At 36.6% G+C, this 26,931-nt stretch overlaps 1 protein-coding gene across 6 annotated transcripts in view; it reads left to right on the top strand.

Moving 5' to 3' along the window:
• The window catches only part of LOC111016896 (ARM repeat superfamily protein), a 78,719-nt gene that overhangs the window by 35,083 nt on the left and 16,705 nt on the right, over positions 1 to 26,931 (top strand). For 4 of the 6 annotated variants that reach the window (XR_002602229.2, XM_022292452.2, XM_022292450.2 and 1 more), the window contains 9 exons: positions 3,205 to 3,330; positions 4,150 to 4,230; positions 8,088 to 8,201; positions 8,350 to 8,429; positions 10,768 to 10,903; positions 12,213 to 12,362; positions 15,471 to 15,556; positions 24,301 to 24,488; positions 24,566 to 24,658. Coding sequence is in view for 5 of the 6 variants with exons in the window: in XM_022292452.2 (XP_022148144.1) it covers positions 3,205 to 3,330; positions 4,150 to 4,230; positions 8,088 to 8,201; positions 8,350 to 8,429; positions 10,768 to 10,903; positions 12,213 to 12,362; positions 15,471 to 15,556; positions 24,301 to 24,488; positions 24,566 to 24,658 (1,054 nt within the window). In the remaining variant the exon portion in view is untranslated. The remainder of the gene's footprint in view (positions 1 to 3,204; positions 3,331 to 4,149; positions 4,231 to 8,087; positions 8,202 to 8,349; positions 8,430 to 10,767; positions 10,904 to 12,212; positions 12,363 to 15,470; positions 15,557 to 24,300; positions 24,489 to 24,565; positions 24,659 to 26,931) is intronic. The other 2 variants (XM_022292454.2, XM_088127305.1) reach the window with 2 other exon arrangements.

The following is a 26,931-nucleotide window of genomic DNA, read 5'->3' as shown; positions in this document are numbered from 1 at the left end:
ACGTTTCAATTCCAATGGCAATAAGTATTCCTAATGGACGAGTGGCCCTGCTCCCATATTATTATTCTAGGAATAAGGTGAAACATTTGGCAATTAATGAGTTGGAATAAATGGTTGTCGTCAACCAAGAGTCGACAAATGTGCTGGAAGAATTTAATGAAGAAAGAGAAAATCCCTCTCAACGCAATGATTCGGCTAATCCAATGCTCTCGAAAAGTTGTTTTCCACCTTCACTTTCACATGGGACTATCAATTCTACCAAAATATCAGTCCAGTCGCCCCCTCCTCGGGATTCATTTACAGAAGATACAGACTTTGAGATAAGAGTCAGTAGCCCAGATTATTCTCCAAACCCTAATTCCATCAAATTGCCAGAGGTTATTCCACTAAAGCCGGATGAAGAGACTTGCGAGCATTCCATAGAGGAAGCTATTCATACTCTATTTGGCGAAGCAGAGGATCAAGTAGAGCCAGAGGTTATTCCACCTTTTTTCAAAGAAGCGAGCATTAATCTAGTCCAAATCACAAAATCACAATGAAAGTGATTTTGTGGAATGTCAGAGGATTGAGTAATGACGAGTCAAGACTGAAAATCATGAATTTTATCCAGAACCATTGTCCAGATGTGGTGTGTCTTCAAGAAACAAAGGTTCAACACATCGAGCAACAACTGATTAAACCCCTTTGGAGTTCTAAAGATATTGGTTGGACAACAGTGGACTCTTAGGGAAATCAGGAGGCATGCTTATTATGTGGGATGAAGGCCGCATGTGTAAAGGATGTCATTAAAGGGGGGTATTCCTTATCAATTCTCATTTCTTTTTCGGGTATCGATAATATATGGCTAACCACTGTCTATGGTCCAACGGACTACAAGGAAAGAAGATTTTTCTTTCAAGAGCTCAGGGACTTCTCATCGTTGTGCGAAAAATGTTGGTGCATTGGTGATGATTTCAATATAATTAGATGGCCTTCGGAAAGATCCTCGTGTGTCCGAGCATGAAAAGCTTTTTAAGAAGTTTAATGAACTGATTAGCGAAATGGAAGTGATTTAAATTTACCTGTCCAATGGCGAATTTACTTGGTCCAAGCCAAGTCTTGAATCTACTCATTCCTTGCTTGACAGATTTCTAGTTTCAAGCGGATGGGAGGAGGTATTTTCAAACTCCAGGGTGTCGCAGGGAGGACTACTTCAGATCACTTCCCGATAATCTTGGAGGCGGAGGACTTTCAATGGGGTCCATATCCGTTCAGATTCTTCAATTCCTGGCTCAGGAATAAAGATTGTATTAGTCTAATTGAATCCAAACTTGCCAATGATCAATCCTACGGATGGGCTGACTATGCCTTAAATTCAAAGTTCTGCAACCTTAAATCCTTTCTAAGAGCGTGGCACATTCAAAATGAGAAGTTAAAGAAAGAGGCTGAAGTAATTACTTCATCAACTTTCTTCTCTTGATGTAAAGGAAGAAGAATGCAGGTTATCTACAGAAGAAATTGAGAATAGATGCAAATGCCAGAAAGAAGTACTCAGTTTATATGTGGAAAAAGAAATAAACATGTTAAAAAAAAATAGGATACATTGGCTAAAGGAAGGGGATGAAAATTCTAGCTTTTTTCACAAGTACCTTGTTGCCTGCAGAAGGAAGACCGTGATTTTGGAAATAATCAATGATCAAGACATTGCACTAATCATCAGAGGGACATTGAAGGAGAAATATTAAGCCTTTTTGAAAAGCTTTACACCGCAAACTCTGGTCTCCGATTCTCTCCTAGAGGGATTAATTGGCATCTGATTCCTTTATCAGAAAGACAGTGGTTGTAAAGAGAGTTCGAGGAAGCAGGAATTTGGGCAGCAGTGAATGATATGGGCAAAAACAAGGCTCCCGACCCTGGCGGCTTTACCATAGAATTTATAATCCGTTACTGGCAATTTTTGAAACCAGACTTCGTTCGTTTATTTAAGGAGTTCCACAGCAATGGTCATATTAACGCTTGTCTCAAGGAGAATTTTATATGCCTTTTTCCCAAAAAGGTTGCAGCATAAAAAATTCGAGATTTTAGACCTATAGTTATTTCTTCTTCAATTTACAAAGTGATGGCCAAAGTACTTGCAGAACGCCTTAAGAAAGTACTGCCCTGCTATGATCGAAGGAGGTTGCCATTGAGAATAAACCAGAGGATAGGTGGTCGAGGAGGATTAGGTATAGATGAAGATGTGTTGCTAGAGGGCACTTCCCTATATGAAAAGACAACATAATAGACAAGAAAGTCATTGTCTTCCTTTGGACGCTCTCCTTGACTATTACTCAAAGATGGTGAAAAAAAGAAGTGTCCGCAAAGAACGTAACATCAGGAGATACGAGATATCTATTGAGATCAGGACAATACCACTGATACCCTTTTTGAAAATAACCAAGGAAAATGCATTTCAAGGACTTGGGGTGTAATTTGGTGAGTTGGGCCCAAACGAAACATTTACAACTGAATATTGTAGGTTTGACAGAAAATGAAGGTTGGTTTGGGAGACTTGTTTCTTTGCTAATTTGTGGAGAATTTGGATTGAGAGGAATAGTAAAATTTTTAGGGGTGGAGAGGTCTTCGGAGGATCTTTGAGATCTTGTTAGATTTAGTATCTCTTTTTGGGTGTCGATTTCCAAGGTTTTTTGTAGTTACCAGCTAGGTATCATCATTTTGGATTGGACTCCCTTATTGTAGGGGGTCTCCCAATTAGTTGGGCTTGTTTTTTATGGTCCTTGTATATTTTTTCATTTTTTTCTCGATTAACGCTTGATTTCTCATAAAGAATAACCTGGTTACTTTTTTTTTTGATAAGAAACAAAGAGAATGCATTCAAATCAAAAGAGCCCAAAAAGGCGAGAACAACCTAAAGGCGGAGAGTAGAGAACCCTCCCCAAAGAGAACTATACTATCGCATTCTTCCAATCGTGTGAAATCCGGTGTCTCATATAAATAACCTACAAGGAAGATTTCCTGCTTTTATTTAATGAGCAAACAGAAGATGAGAAGTCAGATTTTTTAAAGCAAATAGCCATTCCTTCGATTTTTAAAGAAAGGGGATTACTCTTGTCCCGGTTGACAGTGTTCCCTGATTTTAAGTTCTTTTAAGTAGTTGTTTGGGTCCTCTGAGTTCTAAGTTGTTCGGAAAGCTGAAACGTTCTCTCTCTCTTACACCTTTTGCAGTTTTTGAAGCTTTGCAGTTGTAGTTTGGTTGGTTGGTTGATGAAGATTTCAAAGTTTCTTATTAGCTTGTGGGTTGGCATTATGGTGGCTTATTATTATTGGAGATGTTTTGAAGATAGCATTGAGGTTTCATTTTTGGTGTTTACTCCTTGATAAACTTTGGGGAATTGGCCTTTTCTCGATCTGTTTTTAGTGTTTTGGCTGGTTGCGACTTCGTTCTTGTGTCCCTAGCTTCTACATGAGTTTGATTTTCGCTTCTGGTTCTATGGAAGCATTGGAAGGTTTTATCCCTCAAGTGGTCATGGTTTTGAAGTTCTTTTGGTTTTTCAAACTTTGTAGCAATCAATTTTCTGAGTCTGCTTTAGAATGATTTTTATCTTGTCTGAGATTGTATTGCTCTTGCTGTGCTAATTCTTTGTTATTTTTCTCTTCTTCTCTCTCTTATTTTTCACCTCTTTGGGGGTTTGTATCTTGAACATTTTTCCTTTTCATATATCAATGAAAAGTTGTTTCTGGTTAAAAAAAAATATAAATTTGTGTATTAGATGTGTAATTTTTGTTTCGTTGGGTTATTCTAATCGGTTCTATGTAACTTGTGTTTACTTTTTCACGTCTTTCTCACTCCAATGGAGTTTGTATCTTTGAACATTTTATGTTCCTTTTCATTTATCAATGAAAAGTTCGTTTCTTGTTAAAAAAAGAATTTTGGTTTCGTTGGGTTGAAAATTCTCTTATGTCAAGGATTCATGAGTACCAGATGAGAGAGACTAGAGAGACGAGAGAGACAATGGAGAGAGTGCTTGCATTTCTGCGGCAGGGGGAACTTCAAAATATTTGTATTTCATGCCCCCTTCCCGTTCCCGTTCCCCACCCCCATCTTCTTTTGCATTTTTTTCTAATAAATATCTGTTATCTTAATTTTCTGTTGTACAATTTTTTTTGTAGCTTTTCTTCAGTGGTTGGACCAATGGTAATGTACCAATTCCTTGGAGGGAAGTGGAGGGCAAATTGTTTGCTCTGAATGTGGTGAGGCAACATGCTGTTTTGTTTTTGTCCTTATATGATAACATGCGACATATGAATTTTCCTTTTTTTTTTGTCCACTTGAGATCTGGAAGAAAACTAAAAGCATGATTATTGCTGCTGATTCCAATCTTTGGAAAAATTATCTTTAGTGTTTCTTTTTACCCATATATTGGAAAGTCAAACTTGGTTTCACAATCCTTATGATCTTCTCTTTGATGCTAAATATAGTTTTGTTGAAAACTTTCAACCTGTCTCATAATGAGGAAACCTAGATGGTCCCTAATGTACTAATAACATGCTGCTAATGTTTTAAAAGGCTAAAGACGTCTTGAGGATTATCCTCTCAAAGGGGCAAGGTATATGCCCCAATTTTAATAAAGATAATGATACAAATCATACCTATACGTTGTTAAGTGCATGAATGATAATCTTTATTGCTTCACGTTTTTCGCTTTCAAGTTGGTTTATCATTGATGGTTTCATGGGAAAACGTAAAAGTCTTCATCGCTTCTGCATTTTGGGTTTTCAAGGTGGATCATTATTGATGGATGAAAGGAGATGGAAGAGTCTCCATGCAGCCTCTTTACTTTAATTCTTCTTGGTAATATCAAAGTCCTTTGCATGCTTCCTCACGGTTTCCCATTGTCAGCATTTATGCTAGTCTTTATTGGTGGTTTCCGTGGGATTTGAGGAGTCCTTTTCTGCAGAAATTGTTTCTTATTGGTTGGATTTCATTTCGAGAAGTTGAAAGGTCTTTTTTTTGTTTGCTTTTCTTTTTTAAAGGGTTCCTTTGTTGGTTTATTCCATTTTAGGCGTTTTCTTTTCAGTTTGTTTTGAGTCCTCCTTGGCTTCATGGATCTTCCTTGCAAGTTTCTCAAGAAGACATCGTTTCTTCCCTCAAGTTCATCTCAAACTTATCTCTCTCTCATTTGGATGCTTATTTATCCTTTCTTAAGTCCGAGCTTGTCAATATTTGCAAAGAAAAGACTCTTTTTTTGAAGCTCACTCCATAATAAAGAGGAGATTCAAGCCGAGCGGGAAAGAGCTTGCTTAAGGTATTAGAAATCTTTGGGCCAAATATTCTCGGAAGTTTAAAGAGTTGTTTCCAGATGATAAAGTTGTCCTCGACGATGTTATTTTTGTTCAAGGTTCCTGAAGCTTCTTTTTGCGTTTCATTGCTTTTGGGAGGCTCTATTCGAAAGTTCATGTTTTGGTCTTTATGTCATATCTGTCAGTAATTTTGCCTCTTGGCTTTTTTATTTTTTCGCTCCCTTTGGGAGTTTGTATCTTTTGAACATTTTGTTCCTTTTCATTAAACAATGAGAAGTTCATATCTTGTGAAAAAAAAGAGGCTCCCTCTCCCATCTAGTTGACAGATAAAAGCATCTTAAGCCTTACTACTTTAGTTTATAAGGTGTAAGCAATAGCCCTTACTGAGTGTCTCAAGAAAGTTATGCCTTCCACCATCACTTTGAATCAAAGTTCCTTCCTTCAAATACTAGATCACATTCTCATTGCCAGTGAATTGGTAGAAATACAAGTGGCTAAAGAAGAGTGGTTGAATTTTGAAGCTTGACCTTGAAAAGGCCTTCAACATGGTGGATTGAGACTTCCTATAGATACAGAAAGGGTTTGGTTCAAGATAGATAAAGTGGATCAGGGGATGCGTTAGGGGAACCAAGTTGTGACCAAGGGGCAGAATTTCAGCCTCAAGAGGTTTAAGGCAAGGACATCCTCTTTCTCCCTTCCTTTTCCTTCCAGTGAGTGATATCTTCAGTAGTTTGTTGGAAAATGCTCATGCCAAAGGTCTTTTAGAAGGTTTCATTGTGGGGCAGCAGAAAGTCCACATTTCTCATCTTTAATTTGCAGACGATACGTTGCTGTTTTGTAAAGATGACGATAGTAAGTTGAACTCCTTACTTAATTCTATCGAAATTTTTGAATGGCTTTCAAGTTTGAAGGTGAATTGGCCAATGGGGACAAATCTTCTGTTTGCGGAATCAACATTGATCAATTAAGGAAACATTTTTTTGTGTCCTTGCATCTTGGTGGATCGTTTTGTTAGTAGTTAGCATGATCTTATTGTTGGCTTTTATTATCGTTCTTTGTAATGCTCCTTGTTGAGCCTCTTTTCCACTTTGGTTTGATCTCTTTTTCTTTCATTCCTTCGGAAGTTTGTATCCTTCAACTTTTTTTAATTTTTCTATATCAATGAAAAATTGTTTCTTATTGGAAAAAAAACATTGATCAATCAAGGACAAATCAGCTAGCCCATAGATTGAATTGCAAGGCGGTCTATCTTCCCTTTTCCTATTTAAATATGCCACTTGGAGGGAACCCAAAGACTTCCATTTTTTGGCAGCCCATCCAAGAGAAAATTTCAAAGAAGTTGGCAAGTTGGAGTCATTTTCAGCTCTCAAGATTGATCAATCTAGTGCATTGGGATGTGACTTCCCTTCGTTTATGTGATGGTGGATTGGGTTTTCGAGACTTTAAGCAGAAAAATCAAGCCCTTCTTGCAAAATGGGGTTTGCGACTTATGCAAGACTTATGCAAGAGGTTGATTCTTTGTGGCGTATTGTAATTGCAAGCATATATGGCATGGATGCTTTCAAATGGCATACTTTGGAGAGAGAGAATAGTTGTTCAATATGTCGTTGGACCAACATTTCTAAGCATTGGAGGAAGGTTCAACATCTCTCTATTTTCAAGGTGGGCAACCGTAGAAGAATTCATTTTTGGCTTGATCTGTGGAATGGTGATTTCGTTTTTAAAGATCGTTTTTTTCATCTCTTTGTGGTGGTAAAGCTTCCACTAAACTCTGTTTGTGAAAATTGGGATGCTCTTTCTTCTTCTTGGGTCATTGAAACCAGAAGAAGCCTTGAAGATTTTGAGGTCCAGGACTTCTTATCCATATTATCCATTTTGAATTCAGTATTTATTTAAGTGGATGTAGATAGATTCTCATGGGATCTTGAAGATCTAAAGGTATTCTCTGTAAAATCTCTATATTCGTTTGTTGGAAATGGGAATCCTTTGTCAAAGGTTTTGCCCTCGGGTCTTTGGAAATCCTCTTGTCCAAGAAAGGTCAGCATCCTATTGTGGATTCTTTCAAATGGGAATTTGAATACTTCTGTAACTATGCAAAAGAATCTTGCCAATTTCTCTCTTCAACCCTCTATCTATATGCTGTTTGTGCTTATCGAGGAAGGAGAATCAAGATCACATATACTTTCATTGCTCTTACGCCTTGAGTTGTTGGTGGTCTCTCTTCAAAGTTTTCAACTTATCTTGGGTCTGATGTCAAAAGTAACCTATAGCTGCCTTTTTATTGTTTCTTTCATCATCCGAAGGCCCAGTTTTTATGGGTTAATGTAGTCAAAGCCTTACTTTTAGAAATTTGGTTTAAAAAGAATCGTCGCATCTTCCGAGGAAAGAAGAAGGATTGTTTCGAGTGTTTTTAGCTTGCAAAATTCAAGGCGTCCTAATGGTGCCCTTTTTTCTGTCTTATTTTCGAGCTACTCTTCCATCATAATCTTCGGTTACTGGAAAGCCATTATTTCATCTTAGTTTTCTGCTCTTTACCTTAATTTATTTTGTTTCTCTTTCATTTCCTTTTGGAGTTCGTATCTTTAAATATTTTTGTTTTTTTTTTATTTATCAATGAAAATTGTTTCTTGTAAGAAAAAAAATAGACACTGGGAATGAGAATAATCACCAGTGTTTAGAGAAATTTTGCAGTGATTTAGATACCTGTTGTAATATATGGAATGGATAAACCGTTAGTACAAAATAGAAACAACCATATGAAGCTTTTTTCTTGTCTTATGATTAAAAGAAATATTTACACATTTCAGGTTGCTGAAGTAGTCCTACAGGAGGGTCAGAGTTTTGATTTCTCTGTTATCACGCAACTGGTGACGATCCTGTCTGCTAGACCTTCAAATGAGATTAAAGGCATAATGTGCCTTGTATGTTGGTCAATCTTACCCTTACAAAGCGTGAATAGTTTAGTTGATCTAGATCTACTGGAAGATTATGACCTCATTAATCAAGAAGGTCGACATTTTTTTTTTCATTTAGTCTAATCCTTTGTAATGTTTAAAAATTCCATTCCAGGTTTATAGATCCCTGGCAGAAGTTGTTGGGTCTTACTTTAGGTCAATATCTGCTTTCCACACCGATGCCAGACCCTTACTGTATGTACTCTCCTCTATTTCCTTTTATCCTTTTCAATTTGTGTGATTTGATTCTTGTTGATTGTTCATTTGTTATTGCATTTACTCTTTGTACTGCTTTTAAGTTTATAATTTCTGTTTAGAGTTAAGATTCAAGTGGTTCTTTCTAGTATCATCTTCACTATCTTTAAGAATGTCATAAAGCAGCGGCCATTTGTTAAGAATACATCCAATCCAGCAGAATACTTCTTTATCTAGATAATGATCTCGCAAATGGGTAACCATATACTTGATTATTGTTCTTCTTCCAAGAGTTTTTGTCATCAATATGGAAGAAGTGATAATTTGTGCTGCTTTGACTTGAAATCTCTTTGACCACTAGTTTAAGATGAAACTTGTAATAAGGTTCGTTCCTCCTTCCAATTCTCCTATCCTTTTAAGAGAATCCTTCAGCAACAATCAGGAAGATTTTTTCGCTACTTGGAGGAAGTTGGGATCACCCTCGTAGAAATCAATCATCGAAGCTAATTAATGTGAAAGGAGGTTCAATGGTGCCTAATCACAGCAAGGATCTGAAAATTGTTCCTTTGTCGGAAGCTTCCCTCGATGTTTTTGAGGTGCTAAAAGAAGAATTTCAAGAATTTTCATCTACCTCAAGGGGTTATCCATTCAACCAATGAAGACATTGTCAAAGAAGCTCTGGAAGATTATGTTTCAGATTATTCCGAAGATTAGGTAGTCAGTCTTAGTAGCATAGATTCTAATTTAGAAGCAGGAAGCGACTTTGGAAATTTTTCTTCTTTTCGGTCTTCCTTTTTTCCAGAATATTCTGTCGATATTGTGGACATTATTGAAGATCTTTCTCTTCTATTCAGCCCCTCAGATGTTTGATGGTTCGTTTGGGATTCTTTTTGCTTCTCTTTAGTAGGTGGTTGTTTTTAACTTTCAAGTCCTGATGAAATTTTTTAATCAACCCTCTGCTCATTCAGACTTTGGTTTTTAATTTTGCATTAGGTTTAGTGGTGTTGCTTTTTTTTTTTGGAACAAAGTATGAAAATTTTAATTGAGAAATGAAAATAAACAAGTGTTAAAATATACAAACTCCGAAAAAGGAGGGAAAGGAAAAACGAAAATACTAAAACAACAAAAGAAATAAGAAGGCATTCGATGAATCATAAATCCGTCCAGCTGTGTAGTTCTTGAAAATTAGTGAAATAGAGCACCAAAAGGAAGCTTTGAATGTGGAAAGTTCAAAACATTCCACCCAATCTTTGCTTTTGTTGTGGAAGAGTCTTTGATTCCTTTCAAACCAAAGTTCAGGAATAATAGCTTTGACTGTGTTTATCCAAATCCAACGGGCCTTCGGAGAAAGAAAAGGACCCTGAAGGAGATGCATTAGACTAGGTTTGGAACCTGCTGAGAAAACCCAATGCAAACTAAAATAAGAGAGGAGCTCCTGCCAACACTTCAGCGCATAAGAGCAATGAAGAAAAAGATGATCTTGACACTCGCTATGAGAGAGATATGATGCAAAAAGAAGGTTGAAGCCATTTGGAAAGCTTTTTTTGGAGAATATCCAAAGTGTTGAGATTCCCCTGCAAGAAATCTATATAAACACACTGACCTTCTTTGGAGAATTAGAAGACCAAATTTTCGAGATGATTTCTTTAGGCGAAAGAGGGCTGAAATCCTTTGTAATAGCAAGGGATTTAGCCAAAAACAGACCAGATTTTTCCAAATCCCATCTGATCTGATCATATTCATTAGATAAAGATACCAAACTCCGCATAGAAAGAAGAACCGTGCGAAGATCAATCTTCTTCGTTTGACTTCGTCTGTAATAGTGTTCAACTTATTTCTTCTTGGTGGTGCTAAACTTATTTCTTCTTGGTGGTGCTATAGACACAGGAAAAATTATTTTGTAATTATGGCCTCTCTATGATTATTCAAAATTGGAGAGCTATTCTTATGTAGTTTTGGGAGGGGTCCCCTCATCCCCTGCCCTTAGGCTGTTTTTGTTGTCTCTTTTTGTCTATAAAAGGTTTCTAATCCCAAAAAAAAAAAAGTCGTATCTTTTAAACATTTTTGTTCATTTTCATTTATCATTGCAAGTTTGTATCTCCCCTTGGCGGGTCTGTTCTTCATGGTTTACTTCATCTTTTGGTTCTTGTAATATTTGGAGAACTTGACTGTATTTGTGTGGTGTTTGGTTTTCTTTTCACTCCTTTTGGGAGGTTGCATCCTTCAAGATTTTTCTATCTTTTTATCGTTTCTTGTTAAAAGAAAATTATCAATAAAATGTAGTCATATTTATCAAGAGTAGACTTTTTCCCCTTTTATATTGATTTCCTATTTTCAGATTATTTCTTGCTACCGGGATCACAGAATCTGTCTCTTCACATGCTTGTGCCTTTGCCCTCCGTAAAATTTGTGAGGATGCAACTGCTGTAATCTTTGAACTGCCAAATTTGGAAATTTTGATTTGGATGGGAGAGGTAATATACTCTCATTGATTATTTTGACTAATTAATAAATTTAAAGAAAATGGATATTGTGAAATCCTTAGTGACTAATGCCATAGACGAAACTAAAGATTAATCATGTTAGATGTTTTGCTTCAATTTTTTTTTAATTTGACTTTTTACCATATTCCCTAAAGGCTATTCATTCTCGTGTTTGCCAATCTCCTGTCTCTTTTGTAGCTTAACCTCTGTAAATTACCTATTGAAAGGCTATGAACTATTTGTTGGCGAGTAGAAAATAACCTTTTCAAATACATTGGAAATACGGACAGCATACTTGTACTTTATTATGATTCATCGTAGTTCCTTACATTGTGTTTTAATATAAAATTTGTAAGGTTGTTTGAAAATCTAGTTGGGAAGTAAAATTTAAATTTAGCCACCATCAGGTTCTTCGGATCTTAAAGTTGCTTGTATATGCCATTATGTTGCACAAATGTCACTGCTTAACAAGGAATGAGCAATGCAAGGATAAATGATTAGATGTTTTTTCAGGTTATTCCTCACACCCCATGGGGCTATAAAATTGTACATGTATTCTTTCTATTTTCAGGCAAGCCATAACCATGCACATGTCAATTTTCTAGTGTCCATTGTGTTATTGCATCTCACACCCCATGGGACTATAAAATTATACATGGATTCTTTCTATTTTCAAGCAAGCCATGATCATGCCCATCTCAATTTTCTAGTGTTTATTCTGCAAGTTAAGATCTGGATCTTCCGATATTATTAATGTTAATGGTAATGTCTCTACATTTCTCTATGTATTAAGAAGGCTCTCCATCTGGTTCATTAATAAATAACAAATCAATTACATGTCTTTTTTGAACTAAGGAGCTGAAGTAGTTTTTTAGTATGTAAATGCACCTTCCTTTATTTATTTACTTTTTTGCATATCTAGATGTTTATAGCTCCCAGGTACATAGTCCTTGGTTTGAGAGATGTTGTAAAGAGGGAAAAAGAAGACAATAAAACTTAGGAACATTATAAAACTCTTTGGTTTGTGATGAACAAAGAGAAATTCAAAATCTAACTCAGTCATCAATGTTTCTTGTGTATTTAATATCTCGCCAACAATAATAAAATGGCTACCACAGTTCCCTAATAATAGACATTTTCCATAAGGTGCAATATGTGACACCTATATACTCCATCAACTCTCAAACAAAAAATGAGAACAAAATAATTGTTTTGTTTCGTTTGACTTGACTATATTTAAATTTTTCCTTGACATGTTTGTGCAACGACCTCTTGGACTAACTAGGCTATGGTTCTCTAGAGTCTGGAGAAGTTGCATTTACCTTTGGAGGACGAGGAAGAAGTAGTGAGTGCTGTAAGTTTGATACTTGGTTCAGTTCCTAATAAAGAACTGAAGAGCAACTTGTTGGCTAGACTGCTTTCATCAAGCTACGAAGCAATTGAGAAACTAGTAAGTTCTACCTATAAAACATGTTTGCTGCTTTTCTTTGCTTTTTATTTATTATAGTTTTCTTTCTTGTTGAACAAATGAATACATCAATTCTTTAAATCTTATTCCCATAGTCTGATTTATTCGAGGAATGTTTTTATGGCAGTGTTTTATGCTTTTAGTTTATTTTATGTTTCAATTTTGTTTTCACTCTTTCGAGAGTTTGTATCCTTGAACAATTTTGTTCCTTTTCATTATCTGAATGAAGAGTTCGTATCTTGTCAAAAAAAAAAAAATATTTGAATGTATCAATTAACCATAGACCATTTTGCAAGTGTAACTTGATATTAATTCTAGTATAGCACATCCTTTTTTAGTCTTTCTTCATGTTTAGAAGCATAATGGAAATGGAGAATAGTAGCTGTTGTATTGGCAATAAGTATTTGAGCATTAGGTTTGATAAAGGTTCATTCTTTGTTGAAGACATGAGCTGTAATGTTTGGTTACCTCATCATCTATCTCAAGCAGATTGGTTGGAAAACATTTTAGTTAAACTGCTGCATCTTCCTATTTATACGAAGTCCTCAGATATAGTAAGAAATGAGTATGGTACTTGTCAAATTCAGAAACCTTGTGTTGATCGTACTTGGCATTTTAAATGTGCTGTGTGGCCAAGATTGAGGGGCTTGAAAAGAGTTTTGATTCCTGAAGGAAACAATAAGAAAGGTTGGCTAGTTCTCTTGTTGAAGATGTTTCAATTAAGCTCACCTAAGCCTAATCAGCCAATTTCGAATTCTGGCTTGTGGCCCTCATATGTCAATGAGAAGTCTAAGTCAAATCAGCCAATTTTGAATTCTGTCCCTTGGTTTTCATATGCAGAAATGGTGAAGAAAGAAAGTAGTTTTGATAGAGGATCTTCCAGAGGCTTTAGGAATACTACTAATTGCCTTAAGAATGTTGGAAAGGATAAATTCAAGATGATTTGAAAAGAAAAGCACAAGTATTGGATCAGGAGAGAAACCGAGGTTGTGGAAAGATTGGGAAAATATGCTAGTCATCACCAAGCTATGTGCACATGATGAATGGAAAGCCTTGGATATTAATATTAAAAAATTCTGCCCTCTTTCTAACTTTTTCAGTTTGCAAATTAATATCCATGAGAAACTCGAAGCCTTGGATATGCAACAATCTCCGATTGGAAATACCCCACAACATCAAGCAAGAATGGATCAAGAAGTGGGGTTGGAGGGCCGTAAGACTACCTATCCACTGGAAGACCTCAGACAATCTGGTTGGGACCAAGAAACCTCCAAGAACCGCAACATTTTCATTAAGAAGTCAACCGAAACTTCTTATTCCAACTTTTTGATTCTTCGAGCGATGAAGACGAGCTGCTAGCCTTTGAAGGGGAGAGGTTCGGTAGGTATCCTAACCCAGTTAGACAACAAGAAAACAGTGAATACAAAATAAAAATTGACCTTCCTAGTTTTAATGGCAAGATGGATATTGAAGGCTTCTTGGATTGGATAAAGAATGTAGAAATTTTTTTTAGTTATATGGAAACTCCCGAGCATAAAAAGGTTCGTCTTGGCTTTAAAGCTAAGGGGCGGAGCGTCAGCTTGGTGGGGTCAATTGGAGATCAATAGACATTGATATGGAAAGCAACCCATTATGAGTGGGAGCATATGAAGAAGCTCATGAGGGAACTTTTTCTCCCAATCAATTTTGAGCGAGTCTTGTACAAGCAATATCAAAGTAAGCATTACTCAACAACTATCAATATCAATATCAATATCAATATCAGTTATGGAGGATGAATTCGTGTTTGTGACTTACCTCTTCACAGCAAGCATTACTCCAGGTCTTTCGTCTTCTTGCCAAGCCAGTGATGATAGCTCAGTTCATGTTTTTTTCCTATGTCCTTATGCTCGACATTGCTGGGAACGTTTTTAGGAGTTTAATTTTAGCTGGGTTTTTGGCATCATAGTGGCAGAAAAGCCTACCAACTGCTTACGGGCCTTCCTTTTTTCATAAAGCCAATTTCCTATGGCTTAACGCTACAAAAGCATTACTATATGAGTTATGGTTTGAAATAAATCTCAGAACTTTTGAAGGAAAGAAGCAACTTCCAGCGGTGCATTGGAAAGTCTTCACTGTACCTTGTTAAGGTTTTTGTTTTTGTCTTTGTTTTATTCTCACTTTTTCGAGAGTTTGTATCCTTGAACATTGTTGTTCCTTTTCATTATTTCAATGAGAAGTTCGTTTCTTGTTAAAAAAACAAAATTATTACTCTTCTCAATCTATTTTAGTTGCGATCTTGTTCTATCTAATCTCAATCCTTTTTCTACAACACATCATCATGAGCTTCATTATCTGAAATTTCAAGGAAGGAATTTCAACGGTCCAAACCTTCATTGGTGGAGTTAATTGAGGCATAGGAAAGAGACTTGAGCACTTCTAAATTGTCTTTCTTACTTGAGAACTTGGAAAGGAGGAATATTTCCTTGGGATAGAAGTCGCCTATTGTAAACAGGGCATATTTTTATCACTACAGAAGCATGTGATTGACTTACTTTCTAAAATAGAAAAAATTGGTAACAGACCAATGGGAATGTTGATTGATCAAAACGATAGATTACGTGCAGTCGAAGAGAGTCCTCCGGTAAATAAGCTTACCAAAAGGTTAGGTTAAAATTTGATATATCTCTCTCATATAAAGACTAGATATGTTGTGGGAGTGGTAAGTCAATTTATGCATAGTCGAAAAGAAATTCACTTTCAACCAATGTACCAGCTACTGTAATATTTGAAGAACTCCATTGGGAGATGATTGTTGTCTAAGAAAGGCAAGAACTCACTTTAGAAGTTTATTCAAATGCAGATTATACAAGATCTATAGATGATGAGAAATCAACTTCTAGCTATTATACTTTCTTAGGTGAAACTTAGTGACATGGAGAAGTAAAAAACAAAATGTAGTTGCAAGATCGAATTCAAATGCAGAATTTATAGTGATGGAATTAGGCATTTGCGAATTACTCTGTTGCAAATGTATATATTAATATTCAGTTCTTATGAATTCTATGCAGTCATTAGTAAATTAAAAGAAGAAGTGTGTTGCATTTTCAGGTTGATGAAGATAACGCACTATCTCTGAGACAGAATCCAGCTGCTTACACGAAAATATTGACCTCTGCTGTGAGGGGCCTGTATAGGTATTCGTCAAATAATTTATTCGTGTGGTTACTTCAATTGGAAGCTGCCCCATTTTTTGTCATTTAACTTCTGAATTCAATGTTTTTTTTTTTCCTTTTTAAATGAGAAACGAACTTTTCATTGATAAATGAAAATGAACAAAAATTGTTCAAAGATACAAACTCAGAGTGAAAGATAAAAAAAGGAAGAGCTAAAAACATAAACGGAAATGAAATAAGATATTAGATAGGAAAAATAAAGGCTCCCCAATTAGAACAAATGATAGGAGAGAAATCCTCAAATAGCTTTGAACCAGAAAGTGAAGCTGTGAACTTGGCTAGATAAAAGCAATCGGCTGCCGATCTACGCTTATTCTAGAAAATCCTTTGATTTCTCTCAAATCATAACTGTAAAAATACTGCGTTTATGACATGACCCAAAGAAGATTAACTTCGGGAGAAAAACCCGGACCACAAGCAAGGAAGATAAGTTACCCAGAACCTCCTTAGCAAAAACCCAAGCAATATTGAACTAGAGGAAAACCAACTCCCAAACAACACCTTGCATAGGGACAGCGAAAGAAAAGATGGGCAGAACTTTCACCATTGGCAGAACATAGCACACAGCTTTTTTTGTTGGACATCACAAGTATTGACCTTCCCTTTTATGTAATAGCTTTCCGAGGACTAATTTCCAGATAGCAGCATATAAAACCTTGGACAGATTAGAGGGATTAGAATGTATCCTACAAAGAGGAAACAGAAAACATACTGGAGGAAGCTACATCCCATCGTCTTTTGTCTTCTTCATACGAGATAGCCACCATATTTAGGGCAGCCAAAAGATCAACAAAATCTTCCATTTCAGAATCTTTCAAGAATCTTCTAGTTTCAATTTTCCCGCAGCGAGTATCCTTATCACAATAGTTTTAACTGAGCCAAAAGGTGCAATTGAAATTTTGAAAATTGTAGGATACCTAACCTTTAAAGGAGAGTTTCCAAGCCAAGGGCTTTGCCAAAAATAAGTACGTTTGTCATTTCCTATTTTAAAAAATGAGTGATGCCCACTGAAATGGATTGGCATCAATTCAGAATCAAACCTAATACACAATGGACAAGCTGAAGTAGAATGCATGCAGTCTAATTTATCTAATATCAAACTTCAGTGTCATAATGACCTTAATTTTAGACAAAAATTAGTCAAACAAATCAGCAAATTCTCCCCCACATTTAGGCGCAACGTGCAGCAACCCAAATTAAATACTAAAAAGGTCATTTCCTTTGAACTGTATATACTGTATGGTTAAAATACTCTTTTAGTTCCTGTACTTTTAATAAATGTTAATTTGGTTCTTGCCGTTAACTTGCTGTTAAGTAACAGATAGACGATGTGGCATTTTTTAAGATGAATGAAAGATTCCATGTAATTTTAAATTGTCAAATAAGCATTTAAATTTGTTAAATTATAGTTTATTTTATTCTAAAGGTTTCCTATTTTATTTAGGTTAGGGTTTTATTGTTCTAATAGGTAAGTATTTCCTTATCCTAATAGGCAAGAATTTCTTTTTAGTTTCTTCTTGTGACTGCTATTTATATAGCCTTGTATCAATCATTTGGAGTAATCAAGGAAGAATTATTTTCTTTTCTTATTATTAACATGGTATCAGAGCTCTAGGTTTCTTCAAAAAAAAATTTTTTTAACTTAGTTTTTTGTGCCCATTAGGGTTTTGTGCCCATTAGGGTTTTGTTCCTTAGGGTTTTTGTTCATTGCTATCCAACACTCACCACCGCCGCCGCCACCGCCCACTGCCACCGCCGACCACCGCTGCCGACCACCGCCGACGGCCAACCGCCGCCGCCACCGCCGACGGCCGACCGCCACCACCTCTGTTTGCTGATTCGCCAGCGCTACTGTTTTTCGAGTGCTGTTCGTGGGTTTCACCGTCCTTCGTCACCGACAACGGTCACCATCACCGCTGTTGTTCGTCGCCGCCACCGTTGCCGCTGTCGTCCTTCGCTGTTATGTCCGGTCCAGTCAACCCGGTTTGTCCAGTTCGGTTCAGATAGTCTGGTTCAAGTGGTTCGGTTCACTTGATTTGGTCCAGCCAGTTCGGCTCCTTGAGGCTCGGTTCAAATCGTTGTTGGACTGGTTCAGCGTTTTTCAGTTCGGATCAGTTCATTGTCGGATCGTTTTGACCGATTTTAGTTCGTTTCAGTCAGATTTGGTTCGGTTTGGAATATTTTGGTTCGATTCAACTGTTTCTGATTCGGTTCAGCCCTCTTTTGGTTCGGTACAGTATTGATTTTTCAGTTTTGGATCTCCATTTTTGAGTTGCAGTTTAGTCTTGGTATCAATATCACAGTCGTCCAAAATTTCAAAAAACTTGGACATAAATGAGATCAAACAATTGAGGAGCTTCTTAAAAACTTTGGATAATGCTCCTAGTCAAGGTACAGGTTCGGTAACTTTGACAAGTACAACTTCCCAGCCTAAACTGTGTACCTGGATTATTGATTCTGGTGCAACAGACCATATGACGAATAGCAACTGTCATTTTATCTCTTATCGTATTTGTCCGAGCAATAAGAAAATTTCTACAGCAGATGGTACCTTGGTAACAGTAGCCGGTCAAGGAGACATCAAGATAAATTCAAACATTACTTTAAAGAATGTGCTTCATATACCACGTTTAAATGTGAATTTGATATCGGTAAAGAATTTGATCAAAGATTTAGGTTGCAGAGTAACTTTTTCTGATTCTTCTTGTACTTTACAGGACCAGGGCAATGGGAAGATTGTTGGACTTGCTAATGAAAAAGATGGACTTTATTATCTTAATGAACTTGTCGGTCAGACTAGTGTTCCAGTATTCTTCACCTCACAAACTCATCATCCTTCAAGTAAACTTTTGTTGAATCATTATAGACTAGGACATCCTTCATTTCGAACTCTTAAAATATTGTTTCCCGATTTATTCCAAAACCTTAATCTTGAGTCAATTCACTGTGAAGTTTGTGAATTCGCTAAACACAAACGTGTACCCTTCCCTAGTAATAATAAACGAATATCAGTTCCCTTCTCTCTTATTCATACAGATGTGTGGGGTCCCTCCAATGTTCCAAATGTTTCCAAATTTCGTTGGTTTATTGTGTTCATTGATGACTGTATTCGAGTCTCATGGGTTTATCTTTTAAAATAAAAATCTGATGTTGGTTCTACCATTCAAACATTCTTTCATATGATAGAAAACCAATTCGGAATCAAACCCAAACGATTCCGTTCTGACAATGCTCTAGATTACTTCAATCAAAATTTAACATCCTTCTTTCAAAAACATGGAGTCATGCATGAGTCGTCTTGTGTGGACACTCCTCAACAGAATGGAGTGGCCGAAAGAAAAATTGGTCACATCCTTTCTGTGACACGTGCCATTCTTTTTCAAAGAAATGTTCCTAAATCCTTCTGGGGGGAAGCTGTGTTAACATCCACTTATTTAATCAATCGGTTACCATCTGCTACTCTAGACCATAGAACTCCTATGAATATCCTATCAAAATATTATCCTGATTTTCGAACAACAAATAACTTGACTCCTCGAGTATTTGGTTGTGTAGCCTTTGTTCATGTTCACAGTCATCAGCGAGGTAAACTTGATCCACGAGCACTCAAGTGTATTTTTGTCGGATACTCGAACACTCAAAAGGGATATAAATGCTATCATCTTCCTTCAAAAAGGTTGTTCATCTCTGCTGATGTTACCTTTTATGAAGACACCAACTTCTTTACCTCACCTTATCTTCAGGGGGAGGAACTATTATTGGAAGATAAGGATTTGCCCATTCCCAACCTCACATTTCCTATATCAAATCCTTTACCACCACCCTTAGACACCTTACCAGGACCATCTAACCCTTCTACTACTACACCATTACAGGTTTATTCAAGAAGGAACACTGAAAAAGATAAGCACGTCCAAGAGTCTGAACATATCCCTGTAACTGAAATTGACGAGAAAATAATCAATGATGAATCAGACATTATAGTATCTACTAATGATGAGCCAGACATTACAATATCTGCTAATGATAAGTCAGACTTGGATTTGCCGATTGCTTTAAGAAAGGGAAAACGGACTTGTACTCAGTATCCATTGTCTCACTTTGTATCATATGACAAACTCTCGAGCCAGTACAGAAGTTTTATGGTTAACCTTACTCAGATAAATATTCCAAAAACATATATGGAGGCAATACAACATGAAGAATGGAGGCAAGCAATGAATCTTGAAATGCAAGCTTTAGAAAAAAATAAAACATGGGAGTTGGTTACTATGCCTAAAGATAAGAAAGCTGTAGGATGTCGATGGATATATACTGTAAAGTATAAAGCAGATGGAACACTCGAGAGGTACAAAGCACGGTTGGTTGCTAAGGGATATACTCAAACATATGGAGTTGATTACCTTGAAACCTTTGCGCCTTTGCGCCTGTTGCCAAGATGAACACAATATGAATACTTCTATCTCTTGCTGTAAATCATGGATGGGACATGTTACAATATGATGTAAAAAATGCTTTTCTACATGGTGATCTTGAAGAAGAAATTTATATGGAGATTCCACCTAGATATCAGCAAGTAGGAAATAAAGTTTGTAAATTAAAAAAGGCGTAATCTCTTAAGGCATGGTTTGGTAGATTTTCTCAAGTCATGAGGAAGATGGACTATAAACAAAGTCAAGGAGATCATACATTGTTTATAAAACATTCTGCTACAGGGGGAGTAACAGCATTGATTGTTTATGTGGACGATATTATCGTCACTGGCAATGATAATAATGAGCAAGAGAAACTGAGAAATTGTTTAATCCAAGAGTTTGAAGTTCAAGAATTGGGAAGACTGAAATATTTTCTTGGGATAGAAGTAGCCTATTCTAAATAAGGCATATTCTTATCACAACAGAAATATGTGATTGACTTACTTTCTGAAACAGGAAAGCTTGGCAGCAGACCAATAGGAACGCCGATTGATCAAAACCATAGATTATGTGCATCTGAAGAGAGTCCTCCAGTAAATAAGGAAACTTACCAGAGGTTAGTTAGAAAATTAATATATCTTTCTCATACGAGACCAGATATTGCGTATGCTGTAGGAGTGGTAAGCCAATTTATGCATAGTCCAAAAGAAATTCATCTTCAAGCTGTGTACCGAATACTCCACTATTTAAAGAACTCCATTGGGAGATGATTGTTGTTTAAGAAAGGCGAGAAACTCAATCTAGAAGTTTATACAGATGCAGATTATGCAGGATCGATAGATGATAGAAAATCCACTTCTGGCTATTGTACTTTCTTTGGTGGGAACTTAGTGACATGGAGAAGTAAAAAACAAAATGTAGTTGCAAGATCAAGTTCAGAAGCGGAATTTAGAGCAACGGCATTGGGCATCTGCGAATTACTGTGGATAAAAATTATTTTAGAAGATTTGAAGATTCCATGGGAAGGGCCTATGAAACTTTATTGTGATAACAAGTCTGCCATCAGTATTGCACATAATCCAGTTCAACATGACAGAACCAAGCATGTTGAAGTTGATAGACACTTCATAAAAGAGAAGTTAGATAGCGGCCTCATATGTACTCCATTTGTACCAACAAACAATCAAATAGCAGATATTCTTACAAAAGGATTGAACAACAACTTTGAGCATTTGGTTAACAAGCTGGGAATGGAAAATATCCATTCACCAGCTTGAGGGGGAGTGTTAAATTATAGTTTATTTTATTTTAAAGGTTTCCTATTTTATTTAGGTTAGGGTTTTATTGTTCTAATAGGTAAGTATTTCCTTATCCTAATAGGCAAGAATTTCTTTTTAGTTTCTACTTATGACTGCTATTTATATAGCCTTGTATCAATCATTTGGAGTAATCAAGGAAGAATTATTTTCTTTTCTTATTATTAACAAAATTAAATCCAAAAATATCGTGGGGTTGTTGCATTCGATTTCTTCGCGCAACTTTTACGTTACATAATCTTCTCCGCAGTGCTTCGCCTCCACTGGCCGCCACCCACACGCCACTTCCAGTATCAGCCCTTGAACGCGTAAATTTTCAACACCGCCGTCAATTTCTCTGTCGTTGCCAACTTCGACGCTGTATACCTCAAAGTCCCCATGATCCGAGTCGTATTTGAATTCAACCATGTTCGTACACTTTCGCAAGCTTGAAATCTCCCAATTTCCCATTCAATTAGCTATCTAGTAACTTGCATTCACGCCTATGAGAATCACCACCTGTTTGTACCTTTCATGGAGATAGAGCATAGCAGAGCCGACACTCTTTATAATTTTGAACCTCTGTTTCCAATATAGAATCGTTATCGGATTGTTGAATAGGTAATTATCTAAGTTTCGATTTGCCACAAAATTGTTGACGAGAAGATCACTTCGGTGGTGGCATTATGGAGTTGACCGATGAAGACGATTTTAGAGACGAAGTCGTGAAAGTCCTATTTGGATTCCTTCAAAATTTACATAGCGGCAATTTGGGATTTGGAATTCAGAGGGTTCCTCTATGGTTATCTCCAAAAAGCTTCCTTGTTTGTTCATTGTTTTCTACATCCAAATGAAACCATCTTTGCAATCTGTCTTCCTGAAAAACTTTTGGGTGTTGGGCGCCAGAAGCAGTTCTTCATTGTTAGTTTGCTCTCCGAGGGTGGTCTTTTCTTCTTCAAATCTTTGGATACTCCAGTTGCATGCCTCAGCATGTTGAAGGTGGATGAATAAGCTCTGCGGGGGTGGCAGTTCAAAGGAAAAGCTAAAATTTGGTGGAATCGTGCAGCTAAAGCCCTCTTTTGGAATCTTTGGATGGAAAAAAAACAATAGAATTTTTTAGGATAAGTCTTCTTCTTTTGAAAACTTTTGTAATACAGTTCAGTTACACACTTCTTGGTGGTGTTATAGGCATAGAAAACTCTTTTGTAATTACAGCCTCTCATCGATTTTGCAAGATTGGAGAGCTTTTCTTCATTAGTTCGTGGGAGGGGGAGCCCCTTCCCCCTGCCCTTAGGTTGTTTTTTGTGGCTCTGTGCCTTCTGTCTATAAAATGTTTCTTATCCAAAAAAAAAAGAAAAAAATTGGTAGTCGTCGTAGTACATGGTTTTGCGTTAAAAAATAGTGGTCGTTGGTGGCAAATTTCACCTTTTTCAATGTTAAGAATGGCAAACGAGTTCTATTTTGGCACCATTTATGGTTGGGGGATTCTATCTTAAAGGATAGGTTTCCATCCTTATTTCAGATCTCTTCTTCTCCTCCTATATCAGTCCATGATGCTTGGGACTCACATTCTGCTTCTAGGAGAATTGAAGTTAGGAGAATGCTAAAGGATGAAGAATTGGAAGAATTTTTATCTTTGCTGTCATGTTTAAATCCGATTCAGCTTTGTGATGATGAAGATAAGTTGAAATGGAGTTTAAACTCTTCAGAATCTTTTTTGGTTAGCTCCCTTTGTAAGCCTAGATTTGGTACTTCATCTCTGCCAAAGGATTTTATTTCAAGATTGTGGAATTCGTGCAGCCTGCCCAAAAAGGGCGAATGTTCTATCATGGATTCTCCTTAATGGGAAAGTAAATACTTCCGAATCTCTCCAAAAGAAGTTGCCAAACATGCTCCTCCATCCTTCTATATGTTTTTTGTGTGCTGTCAATTGTGAAGACCAAGTGCGTTTGTTTCTCTTTTTGTCCTTATACATCAGTTTGCTGGGATTTCTTCTTTCATATATTCAATTTAGCTTGGGTAAAGGACAAGTCAGTATCTTCATCAACTTTTCAGCCGCTATTTGGTCCTTTCTTTTCGCCTAAAGCAAGTCTTCTTTGCGTAAACGGTCTTAAAGTGCTTATTTCTGAGTTTGGTTTGAGCGTAATCAAAGGACTTTCGAAGGAAAAAGCCACTCAGCTTTCGAATGCTTCAATATAGCTATGTTCAAAGCCTCATGTTAGAATCCATATAAATGAATTAAATTTACCCAACCCATCAGCTTAAGCTTTTGGGTTGAGTGGTGGTTTATTCATTCTTAAGATGGTATCAAAGCGGGAGGTCCTATGTTTGAACCCCTGCATTGTTGTTCCTCCCCATTTATTATAATTTCCACTTGTTGGGTCTTGATGTAATTTTCCAAGCCCACAAGTGAGGGGGAGTGTTAGAATACATATAAACAAATTAAATTTACCCAACACATCAGCTTAAGCTTTTGGGTTGAGTGGTGGTTTATTCATTCTTAAGACCTCACAATGGTGTACTCTCTCCAATCTCTTTGCAAATTATTCTCCTAGCATGATTTGTTCTAATTGGGAGGCTTTTTTGTGTAATGTTTAAGCTTCCTTTCATTCAATGTATTAACTTTGGTTTGTTTGTCTCTTTATTTTTATTTTCCTTTTTTCTTCTTCATCCCCTTCATTTTACCCCTTTGGGAGTTTGTATTTCTGAACAATTTATGTTCCTTTTCATTGAATGTTCCTTTTCATTTATCAAAGAAGATTTTGTTTCTTGTCACAAAAAAATAAATAAATAAAGTTTTAAAATTATCCAATTTCTGGCTCCTTAATTATTACTAAGAACGCAGGAATACTAAACACTTTCAGGTATTACATCCATTTACTTCTTGAGTCTAATCTCATGTCCATGAAGTTATTGTATTAAAATAGTCGTTTCTTGTTTGACTAGTATAGAACGTTTTCTGCTCAAACCCTTATGCCTGGTTGTTTGTTGTCAGGATGGGAACTGTATTTAGCCATCTAGCCACATCTTTGTCAACTGAGCCTACTCTGGATGATCCTATATTTTCTTTGTTGATAGTTTTCTGGCCAATGCTAGAGAAACTTCTAAGGTGTGAACATATGGAGAATGGTAATCTCTCTGCAGCAGCTTGTCGTGCTCTATCTCTAGCCATCCAGTCTTCAGGTTCGCTGTTTATCTTTTGATTAATTGGTTTTGTGAAATCTTCTACTAGACTCATGCATTCAATGTGTAATATGCAGGTCAACACTTTGTTGCATTGCTGCCAAAAGTCTTAGATTGCCTATCGACAAATTTCGTTTTGTTCCATGGTCATGAATGTTACATCAAAACAGGTACATTTTTTTTCCTTTAGTTCAGTTATTAGCGGCCTTGGATTATATGGGAAAATGTTTTCTGTTTTTGATATCATCAAGTCCTGTTGTAGCTGTTTAAATATAAAATATGTCCAAAGTCTTTTAGCATATTAACACTCCTAAAGATAAGCCTAATCTCTGTTCTTTTTTTGAACAAGAAACGAACTTTTCATTGATAAATGAAAAGGAACAAAAATTGTTCAAAGATACAAACCCCCAAAGGGATGAAGAAGGAAAAAAATAAAAAAAAAAAAGATACAAACAAACCAAACTTAATAAATGAAGCTTAAACATTACACAAAAAAGCCTCCCAATTAGAACAAATCATGCTAGGAGAATAATTTGCAAAGAGATTGGAGAGAACACACCATTGTGAGGCTTTGAACTTAGCTATACTGTAGCATTCGAAAGCTGAGTGGCTTTTCCCTTCGAAAGTCCTTTGATTCCGCTCAAACCATAACTCAGATATAAGCGCTTTAAGGCCGTTTACCCAAAGAAGACTTGCTTTAGGCGAAAAGAAAGGATCAAATAGCAACTGAAAAATTGATGAAGATACTGACTTGTCCTTTACCCAAGCTAAATTGAACATATGAAAGAAAATATCCCAACAAACTGATGCATAAGGACAAAAGAGAAACAAATGCGCTTGGTCTTCGCAAGTGGCAGCACACAAAACACATATAGAAGGTTGGAGGAGCATGTTAGGCAACTTCCTTTGGAGAGTTTCAGAAGCATTTACTTTCCCATTAAGGAGAATCCATGTTAGAACATTCACCCTTTGTGGGCTGCACGAATTCCACAATCTTGAAACAAAATCCTTAGGCAGAGATGAAGGACCAACTCTAGGCTTACAGAGGGAGCTAACCGAAAAGGATTTAGAAGAGTTTAAACTCCATTCCAACTGATCTTCATCATCACAAAGCTTAATCGGATTTAAACATGACAGCAAAGATAAATATTCTTCCAATTCTTCATCCTTTAGCATTCTCCTAACTTCAATTCTCCAAGAAGAAGAATGTGAGTCCTAAGCATCATGGATTGGTATAGAAGGAGAAGAAGAGATCCGAAATAAGGATGGAAACCTATCCTTTAAGATAGAATCCCCCAGCCATAAATGGTGCCAAAATAGAACTCGTTTGCCATTCTTAACCCTGAAAAAGGTGAAGTTTGCCACCAACGACCACTGCTTTTTAATGCAAAACCATGGACTACGACGACTACCGATTTTTTTCCCAGAAACATTCCAGTTAAAACGGTCAATACCATAAATGCTTGCCACAACTTGCCTCCAAAGAGCTGAAGTTTCTATACTAAACCGCTAGCCCCATTTGGCTAGCAAAGCATGATTTCTATGCAACAATCTCCCAATACCCAAACCACCTTCTTCCTTGCAACGAGAGACAATATCCCACCTAACCAAGTGTTTCAATGTACTCTTCTGACTATCTCCCCAAAAAAATGATCTCAAACTTTGCTCAATCTGTTTGCTAATAAGAACTGGCATTTGAAATATTGATAAAAAGTACAATGGAATGCTGCCAAGAATCGAGAGACAGAGTCAACCTCCCTCCACGAGAAAGCTGGTACTTTTTCCATCTATCGAGCTTCTTCATGATTTTTTCTTTAATGGGATTCCAAAAATCAATATTTTTAGGATTTCCACCCAAAGGTAGTCCCAAGTAAACAATAGGCAATGTTTCAAACTTACAAACAAACTTCTTTACAACCCTAACCACCCTTTGAAGGTCAATATTAATTCCGCACAGTGAAGATTTTTCCCAATTTACTTTAAGGCCCGAAAGCCATTCAAATGTCTTTATAGTATCGAAAAGGACATCCAACAATGTATCGTCCGCGAATTTTAAATGAGAAATATGCACCGAATTGCTCCCCACAATGAAATCTTCAAACAAACCTCTATCGTGGATGTTTTCCATTAAGCTGCTTAGAACATCACTGATCAATAAAAACAAAAATGGTGAAAGGGGATCACCTTGACGTAAGCCACGCGAAGCCAGAATTCTTCCACGAGGCCTACCGTTTATGAAGACTGAAAATTTAGCTCCTCGAATGCATCGATTAATCCACTGAATCCATTTATTTCCAAATCTTTTCTTCCTAAGGACAGCAATCAGAAAATCCCAATCCACCTTATCGAAAGCTTTTTCAATGTCTAGCTTTAAAAGCCAACCTCTCTTTTTCTGTAATCTGTAAAAATCCACGGCCTCATTTGCTATCAATATCGGGTCTAG

This window comes from Momordica charantia (genome assembly GCF_013281855.1).
Source record: "Momordica charantia cultivar OHB3-1 chromosome 8 unlocalized genomic scaffold, Mcharantia_2.0 BLBB01000008.1, whole genome shotgun sequence".
Classification (NCBI taxonomy): Eukaryota; Viridiplantae; Streptophyta; class Magnoliopsida; order Cucurbitales; family Cucurbitaceae; genus Momordica; species Momordica charantia.
The sequence above is the reverse complement of the archived record's forward strand: the minus strand, read 5'-3'. Positions and strand labels throughout refer to the sequence as shown.